General features: G+C 37.7%; 1 protein-coding gene across 1 annotated transcript; it reads left to right on the plus strand.

Moving 5' to 3' along the window:
* Positions 1-800: 800 nt before the first annotated feature.
* BTG4 (BTG anti-proliferation factor 4) lies at positions 801-20,462 on the plus strand (the record flags this gene model as incomplete). Its single annotated transcript, XM_081239462.1, has 4 exons — positions 801-973; positions 1,434-1,571; positions 18,534-18,732; positions 20,127-20,462. The coding sequence occupies 4 exons, from the start codon at positions 801-803 to the stop codon at positions 20,307-20,309; spliced, it is 693 nt and encodes a 230-aa protein (XP_081095588.1). The 3' UTR covers positions 20,310-20,462.
* Positions 20,463-20,828: the final 366 nt, after the last annotated feature.

Genomic DNA, 20,828 nt, shown 5'->3' on the forward strand with positions numbered 1-20,828 from the left:
GGCTTGATTCTTAATCAATGTCATAAAAGATAAGACTTTAAGAGCAAAATAGAAGATAGAAATCCAGTTTGAAGATCTTTAAACACTTTAAGTAAGAAACCCACTCTGCATATGCCAAGGATCAATCTGATGGGGACCTGGAAAAAGCTGTCAATTATCCTGAAGGACAGCACCTGTGTAAGGCTAACACCTCTCAGGCTTTGGGGCCCAGGTTTATATAAACTGCAGCCTAAAACTGACAAAACAAGTGTGGTGAGAGAGTCTTCTAACTCTGGCCCACTTTCTGCTGGGCTAAAGAGCTTTTGCTGGCAAGTTTAATATATATTTGATTAATCTTAACTTTTACTTAAAGTGTGCAACCTGAGAGCCGCATTTTAGGAACTACTGTATCCTGAAATGTTTTTGCTCTCTGTAAATAGGTTTTCAACACTGGTACTTGGAGTAATTTACTGTCTCATGTCCAGACTTTTAAAAGCATTTAATTTGCATAGTGATTCATTTGTTTAAGTGTATTACAGTATTTAAAAGATGTTTTCTTTGAAAATCATTCAAATGATTTGAAAATCATTAAAGGTTAGTTGAGGAGTTGGTGTTCTTGGCTGTTTTGTTGACTGATAGTATTGATGTGCTTTCTTCTAGTTCATTAAAGACAAACAAGTGACTTCTGTTTTAAATTTAAGGTATGTAAATTTTCCAAATGGCAATTACATGTTGATAATAAGTTAGACCCTTGTTTCTGTTTAATTTCTTCTTGCCTCCTTTTAATGGCTGCAGACCTACTCGTCGACTCTTCTTGAATCATGAGAGATGAAATAGCAACAACAGTCTTCTTTGTCACAAGATTAGCAAAAAAACATGATAAATTGAGTAAACAACAGATAGAAGACTTTGCAGAAAAGTTGATGACGATCTTGTTTGAAACATACAGAAGCCACTGGCACTCTGATCACCCATCTAAAGGGCAAGCCTTCAGGTGAGAGTTGATATGCATGGCAAAGGGAAGTAAGAAGTCAGCAGTAACCACCTGCAATGATTTTGTTGGCAGCCTTTAAGTAATGAAAATTTTATGGGCTCAAATTTATTTGTTTGAACTTGGACTTGAAAAAAAGAGATGTGGTAGATGATAGTACAAGTCAAAAATTATAGAACAAACCTCTTTATGTGAGGTGGATTAAACAATTTCTAACTTGTGTTTACCCTGAAGGTTATACAGTGAACCTTTGGTGTGACTTAGTAATGGAATCCATGTTCTGAGTTGCTGTGTAAAAAGTCGGTATTTTACTCTTCCTGTAAAACTGGAGGGTGGCCAAGGAGTTGAGGAAAGATGGGAGTGAGGTGGGAGCTGTGTGTATTGGAGTTTCTTGCTTACAACATGCTTCTCCAGCTAAAGTACCTGTCACCACATCTTTGTTTCCCTTTCCTTGTTTTTAAAGGTGTATCAGGATAAACAATAATCAGAATAAAGATCCTATTCTGGAAAGGGCTTGTGCTGAAAGTAATGTGGATTTTTCTCACCTGGGGCTTCCGAAGGAGATGACCATATGGGTAGATCCCTTTGAAGTGTGCTGTAGGTGAGTAATCTCATTAGAGTTAGTTTGTGTGCTCTGTGACCCTTAGAAACCTTAGGGTATTTAGTCAGCTCTATGCACCTTTGTGAAAGGTGATGCTCCAAAGCCCTGGATTAGCAGGGAGGGCACAGGGTGGCTAAGACTAGATGCAAACTATATCAGACAACACAGACTTCCCAATTAGGGTGGATGGAGTGGGAAGCACAAAGATTTTTGCATAGTATTTGAAATTTGACTTTGATCACTGCATCATATTGCCAACTGTAGATTATAATGTCCAAGTATTATAGGCAGTATCAAGGGGGAAGAGGAGTTATTTACCATCAGCAATTCAGTCCATCAGTTGAATCGAAAGAAAGTAGTCTGACTTTATCTTAGTTAATTCCTAGAAAGCTTTTACTGAATTCTTGACCCCTGCCAATTATGACAGTATTAGTAGCTGAAGGTCATAATGTCTCTCAATGTGATTTGCTGTCAAGCCATTTCAATTTGTATTTTTTTAAAATTGAAGTATAGTTGATTTACAAAATTATATTAGTTTCAGGTATACAACATAGTAATTCAAAGATTTTACAGATTATACCCCATTTAAATTTATTATAAAACATTGGCTATATTCCCTGTGCTGTACTATATTCTTGTAGCTTATTTATTTTATACATAGTAGTTTGTACCTACCCCTATCTTTCCCCTCCCCACTTACCTTTGTCCTGCTGGTAACCACTAGTTTGTTCTCTATGTCTGCTGAGTCTGTTTCTGTTTTGCTATATACATATGTTTTAATTTTTAGATGCCACATATAAATGATATCGTACAGTACTTGACTTTCTCTGTCTGACTTAGTTCACTAAGCATAATACTCTCTAGGTCCATCCACATTGCTGTAAATGGCAGAATTTCATTCTTTTTTATGGCTGAGTAGTACTCAGTTGTATATATATATATATGCCACGTCTTCTTTATCCATTCATCTGTTGATGGACACTTGGGTTGCTTCCATGTCTTAGCTATTGTAAATAGTCCTGCCCTGAACATTGGGGTGCCTGCATCTTTTCAAATTTTCTGGATATGTACCCAGGAGTGTTTTTTTCCTGGATATATACCTAGGATATATATTGCTGGATCATATGGTAATCCTACTTTTAGTTTGAGGAACCTCCATACTGTTTGCCATAGTGACTGCACCAATTTACATTGCCACCGATAGTGTACAAGGGTTCCATTTTCTCCATGTTCTCGCCACATTTCGTATTTTTAGACATTTTGATGATAGCCATACTGACAGGTGTGAGGTGATGTCTCATTGTTTTGATTTGCATTTCTCTAATAATGTAAGATGTTGAGCATCTCTTCATGTGCCTGTTAGCCATTTGTATGTCCATTTCTTTGGAAAAATGTCTATTCAGGTGTTCTGCACATTTTTTTTGAATTTTATTTTGTTTTTTTATATAGCAGGTTCTTATTAGTTATCCATTTTATACTTATTAGTGTATATATGTCAATCCCAATCACCCAATTCATCACCCCCCCCACTGTCCCCCCTTGGTGTCCATATGTTTGTTCTCTACATCTGTGTCTCAATTTCTGCCCTGCAAACTGGTTCATCTGTACCATTTTTCTAGGTTCCACATATATGAGTTAATATACGATATTTGTTTTTCTCTTTCTGACTTACTTCACTCTGTGTGACAGTCTCTAGATCCATCCACATCTCTGCAAATGACTCAATTTCGTTCTTTTTATGGCTGACTAATATTCCATGGTATATATGTACCACTTCTTTATCCATTCACGTGTTGATGGGCATTTAGGTTGCTTCCATGTCCTGGCTATTGTAAATAGCGCTGCAATGAACATTGGGGTGCATGTGTCTTTTTGAATTATGGTTTTCTCTGGGTATATGTCCAGCAGTGGGATTGCTGAGTCATATGGTAATTCAATTTTTAGTTTTTTAAGGAACCTCCTTACTGTTCTCCATAGTGGCTGTATCAATTTTCATTCCCACCCACAATTTATTTTTGCATCTATATAGTGTGAAAGAGTGTTCTTCCTATGTTTTCGTCCAAGGGTTTTATAGTATCCTGTCTTACATTTAGGTCTCTAAACCATTTTGAGTTTATTTTTGTGTTTGGTGTTAGGGACTGTTGTAATTTCATTCTTTTACATGTAGCTGTCCAGTTTCCCCCACACCACTTATTGAAGAGACTGTCTTTTCTGCGTTGTATATCCTTGCTTCCTTTGTCATAGATTAGTGGAACACAGGTGTGTGGGTTTATCTCTGGGCTTTCTATCCTGTTCCATTGATCTATATTTCTGTTTTGGTGCCAGTACCGTATTGTCTTGATTACTGTAGCTTCGTAGTATAATCTGAAGTCAGGGAGTCTGATTCCTCCAGCTCCGTTTTTTTTCCCTCAAGACTGCTTTGGCTATTCGGGGTCTTTTGTGTCTCCATACAAATTTTAAGGTTTTTTGTTCTACTTCTATAAAAAATGCCATTGGTAACTTGGTAGGGATTGCATTGAATCTGTAGGTTGCTTTGGGTAGTATAGTCATTTTCACAATACTGATTCTTCTGATCCAAGAACATGGTATATCTCTCCATCTGTTGGTATCATCTTTAATTTCTTTCATCAGTGTCATAGTTTTCTGCATACAGGTCTTTTATCTCCCTAGGTAGGTTTATGCCTAGGTATTTTATTCTTTTTGTTGCAATGGTAAATGGGAATGTTTCCTTAATTTCTCTTTCATATTTTTCATCATTAGTGTATAGGAATGCAAGAGATTTCTGTGCATTAATTTTGTATCCTTCAGTTTAACCAAATTCATTGATTAGCTCTAGTAGTTTTCTGGTGGCATCTTTAGGATTCTCTATGTATAGTATCATGTCACCTGCAAACAGTGACAGTTTTACTTCTTTTCCAATTTGTATTCTCTGATTGCCGTGGCTAGGACTTTATGTTGAATAATAGTGGTGAGAGTGGACCTCCTTGTCTTGTTCCTGATTTTAGAGGAAATGCTTTCAGTTTTTCACCATTGAGAATGATGTTTGCTGTGGGTTTGTCATATATGGCTTTTATTATGTTGAGGTAGGTTCCCTCTGCCCACTTTCTGGAGAGATTTTATGATAACTGGGTGTTGAATTTTGTCAAAAGCTTTTTCTGCATCTATTGAGATGATCATATGGTTTTTCTTCTTCAGTTTGTTAATATGGTGTATCACATTGATTGATAATGCGTATATTGAAGAATCCTTGCATCCCTGGGATAAATCCCACTTGATTGTAGTCTATGATCCTTTTAATGTGTTGTTGGATTCTGTTTGCTAGTATTTTGTTGAGGATTTTTGCATCTATGTTCATCAGTGATATTGGTCTGTAATTTTCTTTCTTTGTAGTATCTTTATCTGGTCTTGGTATCAGGGTGGTGTTGGCCTCACAGAATGAGTTTGGGAGTGTTCCTTCCTCTGCAATTTTTTGGAAGAGTTTGAGAAGGATGGGTGTTAGCTCTTCTCTAAATGTTTGATAGAATTCACCTGTAAAGCCATCTGGTCATGTACTTTTGTTTGTTGGGAGATTTTTAATCACAGTTTCAATTTCATTACTTGTGATTGGTCTGTTCATATTTTCTATTTCTTCCTGGCTCAGTCTTGGAAGGTTATACCTTTCTAAGAATTTGTCCATTTCTTCCAGGTTGTCCATTTTATTCGCATAGAGTTGCTTGTAACAGTCTCTTACGATGCTTTGTATTTCTAGGGTGTCTGTTGTAACTTATTGTCCATTTCTAATTTTATTGATTTGAGTCCTCTCCCTCTTTTTCTTGATGAGTCTGGCTAATGGTTTATCAATCTTGTTTATCTTCTCAAAGAACCAGCTTTTAGATTTATTGATCCTTGCTATTGCTTTCCTTGTCTCTTTACATTTTTTTCTGCTCTGATATTTATGATTTCTTTACTTCTATTAACATTAGGTTTTTTTGTTCTTCTTTCTGTAGTTCCTTTAGGTGTAATGTTAGATTGTGTATTTGAGATGTTTGTTGTTTCTTGAGGTAGAATTGTATTGCTATAAACTTCCCTCTTAGAATTCCTTTTGCTGCATCCCATAGGTTTCGGATCATCATGTTTTCACTGTCATTTGTCTCTAGGTATTTTTTAATTTCCTCTTTGATTTCTCCAGTGACCTCTTGGCTATTTAGTAATATAGTGTTTAGCCTCCATGTGTGTGTGTGTTTTATGTTTTTTCCCCTGTAATTGATTTCTAATCTCATAGTGTTATGATCAGAAAAGATGCTTGATATGATTTCAATTTTCTTAAATTTACTGAGGCTTGATTTGTGACCCAAGATGTTATCTATCCTGGAGAATGTTCCATGCACACTTGAGAAGAATGTGTAATCTGCAGTTTTTGGATGGAATGTCCGATATATATAAATTAAATCTATGTGGTCTATTGTGTCATTTAAAGCTTGTGTTTCCTTATTAATTTTCTGTTTGGATGATCTGTCCATTGGTGTAAGTGAGGTGTTAAAGTCCCCCACTATTATTGTGTTACTGTTGATTTCCTCTTTTAGAGCTGTTAGCAGTTGCCTTATGTATTGAGGTGCTCCTATGTTGGGTGCATATATATTCATAATTGTTATAGCTTCTTCTTGGATTGATCTCTTGATCATTATGTAGTGTCCTTCCTTGTCTCTTGTAACATTCTTTATTTTAAAGTCTACTTTATCTGATATGAATATTGCTACTCCAGCTTTCTTTTGATATCCATTTGCATGGAATATCTTTTTCCATCCCCTCACTTTCAGTCTGTATGTGTCCCTAGGTCTGAGGTGTGTCTCTTGTAGACAGCATATATATGGGTCTTGTTTTTGTATCCATTCAGCAAGCCTGTGTCTTTTGGTTGGAGCATTTAATCCATTCACGTTTAAGGTAATTATCGATATGTATGTTCTTATGAGCATTTTCTTAATTGTTTTGGGTTTGTTTTTGTAGGTCCTCTTCTTGTGTTTTGTTTCCCACTTAGAGAAATTCCTTTAGCATTTGCTGTAGAGCTGGTTTGGTGATGCTGAATTCTCTTCGCTTTTGCTTGTCTGTAAAGCTTTTGATTTCTCCATCGAATCTGAATGAGATCCTTGCCGGGTAGAGAAATCTTGGTTGTAGGTTCTTCCCTTTCATCACTTTAAATATGTCATGCCACTCCCTTCTGGCTTGTAGAGTTTCTGCTGAGAAATCAGCCATTAACCTTATGGGAGTTCCCTTGTATGTTATTTGTCCTTTTTCTCTTGCTGCTTTTGATAATTTTTCTTTGTCTTCAATTTTTGCCAATTTGATTACTATGTGCCTCGGCACGTTCGTTTCTCCTTGGGTTTTTCCTGTATGGCACTCTCTGCGCTTCCTGGACTTGGGTGGCTATTTCCCTTCCCATGTTGGGGAGGTTTTTGACTATAATCTCTTCAAATATTTTCTAGGGTTCTTTCTCTCTCTCTTCTCCTTCTGGGATCCCTATAATGCCAATGTTTTTGCATTTAATGTTGTCCCAGAGGTCTCTTAGGCTGTCTTCATTTCTTTTCATTGTTTTTTCTTTATTCTCTTTCGCAGCAGTGAATTCCACCATTCTGTCTTCCAGGTCACTTATCCATTTTTCTGCCTAAGTTATTCTGCTATTGATTCCTTCTAGTGTATTTTTATTTTCAGTTATTGTATTGGTCCTCTCTGTTTGTGTGTTCTTTAATTTTTCTAGGTCTTTGTTAAACATTTCTTGCATCTTCTCGATCTTTGCCTCTATTCTTTTTCCGAGGTCCTGGATCATCTTCACTACCATTATTCTGAATTCTTTTTCTGGAATGTTGCCTATCTCCTCTTCATTTATTTGTTTTTCTGGGGTTTTATCTTGTTCCTTCATCTGGTACATAGCCCTCTGCCTTTTCATCTTGTCTGTCTTTCTGTGAATGTGGTTTTTGTTCCACAGGCTGCGGGATTGTAGTTCTTCTTGCTTCTGCTGTCTGCCCTCTGGTGGATGAGACTATCTAAGAGGCTTGTGAAGTTTCCTGATGGGAGGGACTGGTGGTGGGTAGAGCTGGGTGGTTCTCTGGTGGGCAGAGCTCAGTAAAACTTTAATCTGCTTGTCTGCTGATGGGTGGGGCTGGGTTCCCTTCCTTTTGGTTGTTTGGCCTGAGGTGCCCCAGCAGTGGAGCCTACCTGGGCTGTTTGGTGATGCTAATTGCAGACTCTGGAGGGCTCACACCAAGGAGTACTTCCTAGAACTTCTGCTGCCAGTGTCCTTGTCCTCACGGAGAGACACAGACACCCCCCGCCTCTGCAGGAGACCCCCCAACACTAACAGATAGGTCTTGTTCAGTCTCCTATGGGGTCACTGCTCCTTCTCCTGGGTCCCGATGTGCCTGCTACTTTCTGTGTGCCCTCCAAGAGTGGAGTCTCTGTTTCCTCCAGTCCTGTCAAAGTCCTGCAATCAAATCCCTCTAGCCTTCAAAATCTGATTCTCTAGGAATTCCTCCTCCTGTTGCCAGATGCCGAGGTTGGGAAGCCTGATGTGGGGCTCACAACCTTCACTCCAGTGGGTGGACTTCTGAGGTATAAGTGTTCTTCAGTTTGTGAGTCACCTTCCTAGCAGTTATGTGATTTAATTTTATTGTGATTGCACCCCTCTTACCATGTCACTGTGGCTTCTCCTTTGTCTTTAAATGTGGGGTATCTTTTTTAGTGAGTTCCAGTGTCTTCCTGTCAGTGATTGTTCAGCACTTAGTTGTTATTCTGGTGCTCTCACAAGAGGGAGTGTGAGCATGTCCTATTACTCTGACATCTTGAACCAATCCTGTCTGTCCATTTTTTGACTGGGTTGTTTGTTTGTTGTTTTCATATTGAGTTGTATATTGTGGATGTTAATCCCTTGTCAGTTATGTTATTTGCAAATATTTTCTTCATTCAGTAGGTTATCTTTTTGCTTTTTTGATGGTTTCCTTTGCTGTGCAAAAGACTTTGAGTTTAATTGGGTCCCATTTGTTTATTTTTGTTTTTGTTTTCTTTGCCTTAGGTGACAGATCCAAAAAAAATATTACTACAATTTATAACAGGTTTCTGCCTATGTTTTCATCTAGGAGTTTATATGGTTTGTAGTCTTACATATAGGTCTTTAATCCATTTTGAGTTTATTGTTTATATGTGTGAGAAACTGTTCTAATTTCATTGTCTACTTGTAGCTGCCCTGTTGTCCCAGCACCACTTATTGAAGAGATTATCTTTTCCCCGTTGTATATTCTTGCCTCTCTGTCATAGATTAATTAACCATAGGTGCATGGGTTTATTTCTGGGCTCTCTATTCTCTTCCACTGATCTATGTGTCTATTTTTGTTCCAGTATCATACTGTTTTGATTACCAGAGTTTTGTAGTGTAGGCTGAAGTGCGGGAGCTTGATACCTCCTGCTCTGTTCTTTCTCAAGATTGCTTTGGCTATTTGGGGTCTTTTGTGTTTTCATACAAATCTTAGAATTATTTGCTATAGTTCTGTGAAAAATGCCATTAGTATTTTGATAGGGATGGCACTGAATCTGTAGATCGCCTTGGGTTGTATGGTTATCTTAACAATATTAATTCTTCCAATCCATGAACATGGTATGTCTTTCCATCTGTTTTTGTCTTCAGTTTCTTTCATCAGTATTTTATAAATTTCTGAGTACAGGTCTTTTTACCTCCTTAGTTATATTTATTCTTAGGTATTTTATTCTTTTTGATGTGATGGTAAATAAGATTGTTTTCTTAATTTCTTTCTGATAGTTCATTGTTAGTGTGTGGAAATGTAACAGATTTCTGCAAAAAATTTCTGTATAATAGTTTTGTATTCTGCAATTTTACCAAATTATTTTCTGGTGGCATCTTTAGGATTTTCTATGTATACTATCGTGTCATCTGCAGACAGTGACAGTTTTACTTCTTCCTTTCCAATTTGGATTCCTTTTCTTTTTCTTGTCAGATTGCTCTGTCTAGAGTTTTGAATACTATGTTGAATAAAAGAGGTGAGAGTTGGTATCTTTGTCTTGTTCTGATCTTAGAGGAAATGCTGTCAGCTTTTTATGATGAGTATGATGTTAGCTGTGGACTTACCATATATGGCCTTTGTTATGTTGAGAGATGTTCCCTCTATACCCACTTTGTGGAGAGTTTTTATTATAAATGAATGTTGAATAGTGTCGAAAGATTTTTGTGCATCTATTGAGATGATAATAGGATCTTTTATTCAACTTGTAATGTGATGTATTGCATTGATTTTTGGTTATTGAACCATCCTTGCATTCCTGGGATAAATCCCACTTGACATGGTGTATGATCCTTTTAATGTGCTCTTGGATTCTGTTTGCTAGTATTTTGTTGAGGATTTTTGCATCTATGTTCATCAACGATACTGACCTGTAATTTTTTTCTGTGATATATTTGTCTGGTTTTGGTATCAGGGTGATGTGGCCTCATAGAATGAGTTTGGAAGTCTTTCTTCCTCTGCAATTTATTGGAAGATTTTGAGAAGGATAGGTGTTCACTCTTCTCTAAATGTTTGCTAGAACTCACCTGTAAAGCTGTCTGGTCCTGGAATTTTGTTTGTTGGGAGTTTCTTTTCTTTTTTCTCCCATTATTAATTCAATTTCATTACTGGTAATTGGTCTGTTCATGTTTTCTCTTTCAGCCTGGTTCAGTCTTGGGAGATTGTACAGTTCTAGGAATTTGTCCATTTCTTCTCGGTTGTCCATTTTATTTGCATATGATTATTCATAGTAATCTCTTGTGATCTTTTTATTGTTTGTAACTTCTTTTTTATTTCTGATTTTACTGATTTGGGCCCTCTGTTTTTCTCTTGATGAGTCTGGCTAAAGGTTTATCAATTTTGTTTATCTTTTCAAAGAACCACCTCTTAGTTTCATTGATTTATTTTTTTGTTTGTTTTTTGTCTCTATTTCATTTCTGCTCTGATATTTATAATTTATTTCCTTCTACCAACTTTGGACTTTATTTGTCTTCTTCTAGTTTCTTTAGGCGTAAGGTTTGGCTGTTTGAGACTTTTGTTTCACAAGGTAGGCTTGTATCACTATAAACTTCCCTCTTAGAACTACTTTTGCTGCATCCCATAGATTTTTGGATCATTGTGTTTTTGTTTTCATTTGTCTCCAGGTATTCTTTGATTTCCTCTTTGATTTCTTCAATGATCCATTGGTTGTTAATTTATATTGTTTAGCCTTTACATGTTGTGGGTTTTTTTTTTTTCAGTTTTCTTTTTTTTTTTTTTTTTTTCATTGGTTTGGGTTTCTGGGATAATGTAGAATAGAACTGGTAATAATGGACATCCATTCTTATTCCTGGTTTTAAAAGGAATGTTTGATATTAGCTGTAGCTATTTTTTTTTTTTAAGTTTATTTATTTATTTTTTTAATTAGTTTCTGCTTTATAACAAAGTGAATCAGTCATACATATACATCTGTTCCCACATCCCTTCCCTCATGCATCTCCCTCCCTCCCACCCTCCCCATCCCACCCCTCCAGGCGGTCACAAAGCACCGAGCTGATCTCCCTGTGCTCTGCGGCTGCTTCCCACTATCTATCTACCTTACGTTTGGTAGTGTATACATGTCCATGCCTCTCTTTCGCCTTGTCACAGCCCACCCTTCCCCCTCCCCATATCCTCAAGTCCATTCTCAAGTAGGTCTGCGTCTTCATTCCCGTTTTGCCCCTAGGTTCTTCATGACATTTTTTTTTTAAATTCCGTATATATGTGTTAGCATACGGTATTTGTCTTTCTCTTTCTGACTAACTTCACTCTGTATGACAGACTCTAGGTCTATCCACCTCATTACAAATAGCTCAGTTTCGTTTCTTTTTATGGCTGAGTAATATTCCATTGTATATATGTGCCACATCTTCTTTATCCATTCATCCGATGATGGACACTTAGGTTGTTTCCAGCTCCGGGCTATTGTGAATAGAGCTGCAATGAACATTTTGGTACATGTCTCTTTTTGAATTATGGTTTTCTCAGGGTATATGCCCAGTAGTGGGATTGCTGGGTCATATGGTAGTTCTATTTGTAGTTTTTTAAGGAACCTCCATACCGTTCTCCATAGTGGCTGTACCAATTCACATTCCCACCAGCAGTGCAAGAGTGTTCCCTTTTCTCCACACCCTCTCCAGCATTTATTGTTTCTAGATTTCTTGATGATGGCCATTCTGACTGGTGTGAGATGATACCTCACTGTAGTTTTGATTTGCATTTCTCTAATGATTAATGATGTTGAGCATTCTTTCATGTGTTTGTTGGCAGTCTGTATATCTTCTTTGGAGAAATGCCTATTTAAGTCTTCTGCCCATTTTTGGATTGGGTTGTCTGTTTTTTTGCTATTGAGCTGCATGAGCTGTTTATAAATTTTGGAGATTAATCCTTTGTCAGTTGCTTCATTTGCAAATATTTTCTCCCATTCTGAGGGTTGTCTTTTGGTCTTGTTTATGGTTTCCTTTGCTGTGCAAAAGCTTTGAAGTTTCATTAGGTCCCATTTGTTTATCTTTGTTTTTATTTCCATTTCTCTAGGAGGTGGGTCCAAAAGGATCTTGCTGTGATTTATGTCATAGAGTGTTCTACCTATGTTTTCCTCTAAGAGTTTGATAGTTTCTGGCCTTACATTTAAGTCTTTAATCCATTTTGAGCTTATTTTTGTGTATGGTGCTAGGGAATGATCTAATCTCAAACTTTTACATGTCCCTGTCCAGTTTTCCCAGCACCACTTATTGAAGAGGCTGTCCTTTCTACACTGTACATTCCTGCCTCCTTTATCAAAGATAAGTTGGCCATATGTGCGTGGGTTTATCTCTGGGCTTTCTATCCTGATCCACTGATCTATCTTTCTGTTTTTATGCCAGTACCAGACTGTCTTAATTACTGTAGCTTTGTAGTATAGTCTGAAGTCAGGGAGCCTGATTCCTCCAGCTCCGTTTTTCGTTCTCAAGATTGCTTTAGCTATTCGGGGCCTTTTGTTTTTCCAAACAAATTTTGAAATTTTTTGTTCTAGTTCTGTGAAAAATGCCATTGGTAGTTTGATAGGGATTGCATTGAATCTGTAGATTGCTTTCGGTAGTAGAGTCATTTTCACAATATTGATTCTTCCAATCCAGGAGCATGGTATATCTCTCCATCTATTTGTATCATCTTTAATTTCTTTCATCAGTGTCTTATAGTTTTCTGCATACAGGTCTTTTGTCTCCTTAGGTAGGTTTATTCCTAGATATTTTATTCTTTTTGTTGCGATGGTAAATGGGAGTGTTTTCTTGATTTCATTTTCAGATTTTTCATCATTAGTGTACAGGAATGCCAGAGATTTCTGTACATTAATTTTATATCCTGCTACTTTACCAAATTCATTGATTAGCTCTAGTAGTTTTTCGGTAGCATCTTTAGGATTCTCTATGTATAGTATCATGTCATCTGCAAACAGTGACAGCTTTACTTCTTCTTTTCCAATTTGGATTCCTTTTATTTCCTTTTCTTCTTTGATTGCTGTGGCTAAAACTTCCAAAACTATGTTGAATAAGAGTGGTGAGAGTGGGCAGCCTTGTCTTGTTCCTGATCTTAGTGGAAATGGTTTCAGTTTTTCACCATTGAGGACAATGTTGGCTGTGGGTTTGTCATATATGGCCTTTATTATGTTGAGGAAAGATCCCTCTATACCTACTTTCTGCAGGGTTTTTATCATAAATGGGTGTTGAATTTTGTCAAAAGCTTTCTCTGCATCTATTGAGATGATCATATGGTTTTTCTCCTTCAACTTGTTAATATGGTGTATTACATTGATTGATTTGCGTATATTGAAGAATCCTTGCATTCCTGGGATAAACCCCACTTGATCATGGTGTATGATCCTTTTAATGTGCTCTTGGATTCTGTTTGCTAGTATTTTGTTGAGGATTTTTGCATCTATGTTCATCAACGATACTGACCTGTAATTTTTTTCTGTGATATATTTGTCTGGTTTTGGTATCAGGGTGATGTGGCCTCATAGAATGAGTTTGGAAGTCTTTCTTCCTCTGCAATTTATTGGAAGATTTTGAGAAGGATAGGTGTTCACTCTTCTCTAAATGTTTGCTAGAACTCACCTGTAAAGCTGTCTGGTCCTGGAATTTTGTTTGTTGGGAGTTTCTTTTCTTTTTTCTCCCATTATTAATTCAATTTCATTACTGGTAATTGGTCTGTTCATGTTTTCTCTTTCAGCCTGGTTCAGTCTTGGGAGATTGTACAGTTCTAGGAATTTGTCCATTTCTTCTCGGTTGTCCATTTTATTTGCATATGATTATTCATAGTAATCTCTTGTGATCTTTTTATTGTTTGTAACTTCTTTTTTATTTCTGATTTTACTGATTTGGGCCCTCTGTTTTTCTCTTGATGAGTCTGGCTAAAGGTTTATCAATTTTGTTTATCTTTTCAAAGAACCACCTCTTAGTTTCATTGATTTATTTTTTTGTTTGTTTTTTGTCTCTATTTCATTTCTGCTCTGATATTTATAATTTATTTCCTTCTACCAACTTTGGACTTTATTTGTCTTCTTCTAGTTTCTTTAGGCGTAAGGTTTGGCTGTTTGAGACTTTTGTTTCACAAGGTAGGCTTGTATCACTATAAACTTCCCTCTTAGAACTACTTTTGCTGCATCCCATAGATTTTTGGATCATTGTGTTTTTGTTTTCATTTGTCTCCAGGTATTCTTTGATTTCCTCTTTGATTTCTTCAATGATCCATTGGTTGTTAATTTATATTGTTTAGCCTTTACATGTTGTGGGTTTTTTTTTTTTCAGTTTTCTTATAGTGATTTCTAGTTGTGTAACATTGTGGTCAGAAAAGATGCTCAATATGATTTCAGTCTTCTTAAATGTACTGAGAATTGATTTGTGGCCAACATGTGATTTGTCCTGGAGAATGTTCCATGGACACTTGAAAAGAATGTGTTTTCTGCTGCTTTTGGATGGAATGCCCTGTAGATATCTGTTAGGTCCATTTGGTCTACTGTGTCATTTAAGGCTAATGTTTCCCTCTTGATTTTCTGTCTGGATGATCTGTCCATTGATATAAGTGGGGAGTTAAAGTCCCCTACTATTATTGTGTTACTGTCAAATTGTCCCTTTATCTCTGTTAATATTAACTTTACATATTTAGGTGCTCCTATGTTGGGGGCATATATATTTACAATTGTTATACCTTCTTCTTGGATTGATCCCTTGATCATTATGTAATGTCCTTCTTTGTCTCTTGTTACAGTTTTTGTTTTAAAGTCTACTTTGTCTTAGAGTCTACTTTGTCTGGTGTAAGTATTGCTACCCTGGCTTTCTTTTCATTTCTATTTACATGGTATATCTTTTCCTGCTCTCTCACTTTCAGTGTATGTGTGTCTTTAGATATGAAGTGAGTTTCTTGTAAACAGCATATATATGAGTACTGTTTTTGTATCTTCAGTCACTCTATGTCTTTTGATTAGAACGTTTATTCCAGTTACATTTAATGTAATTATTAATTGGTATGTACTTACAGCCAGTTTATTAATTGTTTTGGTGTTGTTTTTGTAGTTATTTTGTTCCTTTCTTCTTTTCTCTCTTCCCTTGTTATTTGATGACTATCTTTAGTGTTATGTTCAAATTTCTTTCTGTTTTTTGTGTATCTATTATGGATTTTAATTTTTGGTTACCATGAGGTTTATATATAGCAATCTATATATGTGATTATTTAAGTTTCTCATCTCTTAATTTCAAATGCATTTTAACAACCCTGCATTTTTACTCCTCCCATCTCATGATTACTGTTTTCTTACATCATATTTTCCATCTAATTGTGTTGTGTATCCCTTAACTACTTATTGCAGATCTAGGCAATTTTACTACTTTTGTCTTTTAACCTTCCTATTAGCTTTGTATGTGGTTGATCTTACTGTCTTTATTGTATATTTTGCCTTTACCAATGAGCTTTTTCCTTTCATAATTTTCATGTTTCTAGTTGTGGTTTTTCTTTTTTGCTTAGCGAAGCCCCTTTTAACATTTCTTGTAAAGCTGCTTTGGTGATGTTGGACTCTTTTAGGTTTTACTTATCTGTAAAATTTTGATCTCTCTTTCAAATCTGAGGGTAAGCCTTGCCAAGTAGAATATTCTTGGCCATAGGTTTTTCATTTCATCACTTTAAATATACTGCAACACACCCTTCTGACCTGCAGAGTTTCTGCTGAAAAGTCAGCTGATAGCTTTATGGGGAGTCTCCTTATAGGCAACCTGTTGCTTTTCCCTTGCTTTTAATATCCTCTCTTTATCTTTAATTTTTGCCATTTTAATTACAATGTATCTTGATATGGTCCTCCTTGGGTTGATCCTGTTTGAGGCTCTCTGTGTTTCCTGGACCTGGATATCTGTTTCCTCTGCCAGGTAGGGAAGTTTTCAGCTATCATGTCTTCAAATATATTCTCTGACCCTTTTTCTCTTCTCCTTCTAGAATCCCTATAATGTGAATGTTAGCATGCTTGGTGTTGTTCCAGAGATCTCTTAAAATATTCTAATTTCTTTTTATTCTTTATTTCTGTTTCAGCTTCAGAGATTTCTATTACTCTATCTTCCAGCTCACTGATCTGTTCCTCTGTATCATCTAATCTACTGTTGATTCCTTCTAGTGTATTTTCACTTCAGTGAATTTCTCCAGTTCTGCTTTGTTCTTCTCTGTATCTTCTAACTCTTTGTTTAACTTCTCACTATTTCCCTACATTCTTCTCCCAAGTTCTTTGCTCATCTTTATGATCATTACCTTCAACTCTTTATTGGGTAGATTACCTTTCTCCACTTAATTCTTCTTCTGGGGTTTTATCCCATTCCTTCATTTGGAACATGTTCCTCTGTTTCCTCATTTTGCCTAATTTGTTTTTATTTCTATGTATCTGGTTGGTTGATAACATTTCCTGGCTTTGGAGAAGTAGCCTTTTGTAGGAGACATCCTGTGCATCCCAGCAGTGCACTCCCCTCTGGTCACCAGAGCTATATGCTCTAGGGGTGCCTTCTATGTGGGCTGTGTGGGTCCTTATGTTGTGGTGGACTGACTACTTTTGGTGGTCTAGTAGGTGGGGCTGGTCCCCAATCTGGTTGGTTGCCAGGCCCTGCCTTGTATGGAGGCTGCCAGCTGCTGGTTGTATGGTTGGGTCATGAGGCAACTGGTTGTGGAACCATGAGAAAGGGGGTCCCAGGGCTAGTGCTGGCTCACTGATGGGCAGAGCTGGGTTCTGGCCTTGGTGGTTGTGGGGCTGAGGTTTCCAGTTCTAGTGTCAGCCTGCTGGTGGATGGGGTCAGTTCCTGATATACCTGGTTGTGCATTCTGGAGTGTCTCAGAGTTGGTGGTGGCCCATTGGTGAATGGGGCTGTATCCCAAGGTGGCTGGCTTAGGGGTTCACGGTGTCCTGGAGCTGGTGTTGGCCTGCCAGTGAGTTGGGCTGTGGTTGAGAGGGTGCTGGGGCTAGTGTTGGCTCACTGGCTCACTAGAGCTGAGTCCTGAGATTTCTGGCTGCAGGACCTGTGGGTCCTAGAGTTAGCTGGTATAGACCTGCTGGGTGGTGGGGCAGCTCCCTGACATAGCTGGCTACAGGGTCTGAGGTGTCCCAAAGCTTGTTTTGGCTTGCTGGTAGGTGGGCCTGGATCCCCAAATGGCTGGCTGAGGGACCCAAGTTGTCTCAGAGCTAGTGTTGGCCTGTTTGTAGGTGGGGCCTGGGCCCATGTGATCTTGGAGCTGATGTTAACCTGCTGGTGGGTGGACTGGGAAGCCAGGGCCCAGGGGTCTTGAGGATGTCCACTGGTGGGTGAGGTTCCTCCCTAGGCTGGTGCTGGCTCATTGGTGGTGGTGGGGGGCCGTATCCAGGGCATCCTAGGGCCAATTCCTTCCCACTGGTAGGCAGAGCTGGGTCCTGGGGTCTCTGCCTTCAGGGCCGTGTGGGTCCTGGGCCTAGTGCTGGTGCACTGGTGTGTGGGGCTAGGCCCTGGGCCCTCTGTTGGACAGTGCTGCATCCTGGGGCAGCTGTGGGCTCAGGGGGTCTTAAGGCCGTGTGCCTGCTAGTAGGTGGGGTTGTTTTCCCACCTGGCTAGTTGCTTGGCCTGAGGCATCTCAGCACTGGTGCTGAAGGGCTGATGGGCAGGTCTGGGTCCTGGTTCTAATAAGCTAGAGGGAGGATTTCAAAATGGCGCTTGCCAGCACGAATGTCCACGTGGTAGATCAAACTCCCCAAAATGGTTGCTGCCAGTGTCTGTGTCCCCAGGATGAGCTCAAGTTGCCCCCTACCTCTCCAGGAAGCTCTCCAAGATCAGCTGGTGGGTCTGACCCAGGCTCCTTTCAAATTACTGCTTCTTCCCTGGGTCCTGGAGATTTTGTGTGGGCCCTTTACGAGTGGCATCTCTATTTCCCACAGCCCTCTGACTTTCCCAAAGTAAACCCCACTGACATTCAAAGCCAAGCATTCTGGGGGCTCATCTTCCTGGTACAGGATCCCTGGTCTGGGAAGCTCCATGTGGGGCTCAGACCCATTGCTTCCTCGGGAGAACCTCTACAACTGTAATTAGCCCCCCACTTGTGTGTTGCCCACCCAGGGGTATGGGTCTGACCTATACCATGACTCTGCCCCTCTTACTGGTCTCATTGTGGTTCCTTCTCCATAACTTTAGTTGTAGAAATCTTTTCTGCTAGATTCCAGTCTCTCATCAATAGTTGCTCTCTAAATAGTTGTAATCTTGGTGTGCCCATGAGAGGAGGTAGGCTCAGGGTCTTCCTACTCCACTATCTTGGACAAGCTTTCAGAATTTGTTTTCTTTTCTTTAAAGTAACTCTTCTTGTAAATTACTGTGTTGTTTCCAGAAAAGATTAGAGATAAAACCTGTGAGAATTTGAATCCCTAATGAATGCTTTATTTTCCTTTCCTACTTAGGTATGGTGAGAAAAATCATCCATTTACAATTGCTTCTTTCAAAGACAGACGGGAGGAATGGGAATTATCCCAACAAATTAGTGATGCTGTTAATAGAGCCACGTTAGACTACTCCTCTGGCACTTCCTCTGATGAAGAAAGTTGTAACAAAGAACCTCAGATAATTCCTAAGGTCAGCAATCCAAAGAGTATTTATCAGGTAAAGTGTTCTCCATTTCTTCTCTGTACATTTTTTTTTCTACTCTAATTCTAAAAAGAGTATGCTCACTGTAAAAGCAAAGAAACAAATAATTGGAAAATATGGAAAGATTATAAAGATTAAAATCACAATAATAATATTCTGGCAACACCTTTTCTGTCTTTTTTTCTTCCTTCTCTCTCTTTATACCCTCTACTTGGCTGAGTGCTCACTGATTTAGGGAGAATCTCTGACCCTTTGTATGTATGTAAATTTGTTTTCTTAATCACGTATGTATTGACATGTTAAAGCAATTTAAATATTTTACATTGTAAATCGTTTGCTTCCCTTATAATTTATTTAGCTAATGTATTATTAGAAGACATCTAGGTTGTTTTCACATTGTTGTGATATTAAAAAAGTGAATTTTTACAGAGATGTCAGAATTCTAAGTTATTTCTAGAGATTTGATTCTCGACATGTAATTACTGGGTCATTGTGTATGGATATTTTATGAGTTCTTAACACAGGACAAAGTACCTTCTAGAAAGATGTCTTTGTTTGTAGTCTTACCAGCTCTATGTGAAAGTGTTTATCATTTTCCCTAAAATGGGGTATTCTCATTGAAAAATATCATTTTTATTAATTAAATTAAACATTAAAACAAAAACTCCATGTACCAAAATGTTGTAGTTACTTACTGTCTTATGAATTTTTCTCCTTCACCCATTTATCATTTGAGGTCCTAATGTGTTATTAAAGGCTTTTCAAAGGTTAGAAATATTTTAACCCCTTGTCATAAAACCTGGCAAACTTTTTTCCCCTAGCTTGTTTAGTTTTCTAAACTATATATGTAGTTTATATTTAGTTCTATATGTAAAGTTTAAAATTATGTAGTAAAATGTTCACCCTTAATTCTATTTTTACGCTTAGAGAGATCTTCTTAATCTAAGGATCAGATCTGTAGTCAGCTATATTCTTTTAGAACAATGTCCTTTGAAAGTGTGGTCTGCAAAACATTTATATTGGTCATCTGAGATGTTTAACATGGATGTTTCTAGACCTCACCCCCAGAGATTGTGATTAGATATTTTTGGGTTGAGCAAGGTGGGGATCAGGTAGGAGAGAACAAAGGAATATATACTAATTTGAATAAATTTTTAAATTTTTTGTTTTTAAAATTCTTGGTTGGACTAAAGAATTTTGTTAAAAGATATGAAGTGACTTACTTCATACCCTAAAATGCAACTCAATTTTCCAAAGATAATGATCTACTTTGATTTCTATTCATTTGTATTTCCTATGCTTTTGAAAGGTTGAACCTGTAAGTTATGGGTTTATATTTAATCCTTAGAAGTGGCTTATCGGTTTACAAAATCATCATGCTCCTTTTTTTCTTCTTTTTTTCTCCCCAGGTTGAAAACTTGAAACAGCCCTTTCAATCTTGGTTCCATATCCTCCGCAAAAACAATATGGGGGATGGCCGAATGGGTCTCCTAGGAAATGCTTATCCTGCATTGCATAAGATCCCTAAGGGTCACAGGCCTGCTGCTGGGCACCGGGTGGACAGGTACCACTGGGTCAACACACACCGATAGTGCAGCGGCTGGGCCCTCGTGAGGTAGAGCTCAGCAGAGCCACTTTATTTTCTCTGAAATGAAAGCAAGTCTAAGCTCGAGAGGCCCAGGAAACAGAAAAGATAACTACATTAGGGACTAGGTTGCATGATGGTGAATCCTCTCATGCAGATCAAGACTGTGTTCTTAGCTGTACTTTTAATTCTTTAATTTTAAATTAAGGTTTATATAACACTAATGAATGTACCCAATAAGGTAATAGAATGAAGATATTGACCTGTGATAAGATTCAATGCATTATAAAGATTAACAGTTTAAATAAACGTGCGGTGTTTTTAATACCTTCTTAGTTGAGTTTGTTGCAAGAAAGTTTTAAAAGTTCTTGTTTTTCATTAGCCATTAAAAAAAAAAGTAGACCTTCATTTAGGGAAGAGTGATCCTCATAGTATTCAGGTTCTACTTTATTACCTGCCATTACTGTTCTATTTTATAAGGTCAGTAAGAGCTTGTTTGAAAACTACTTTTTAAGATATCATTCCC

Source organism: Mesoplodon bidens (genome assembly GCF_964165515.1).
Source record: "Mesoplodon bidens genome assembly, chromosome: 7".
In the NCBI taxonomy this organism is placed as follows: Eukaryota; Metazoa; Chordata; class Mammalia; order Artiodactyla; family Ziphiidae; genus Mesoplodon; species Mesoplodon bidens.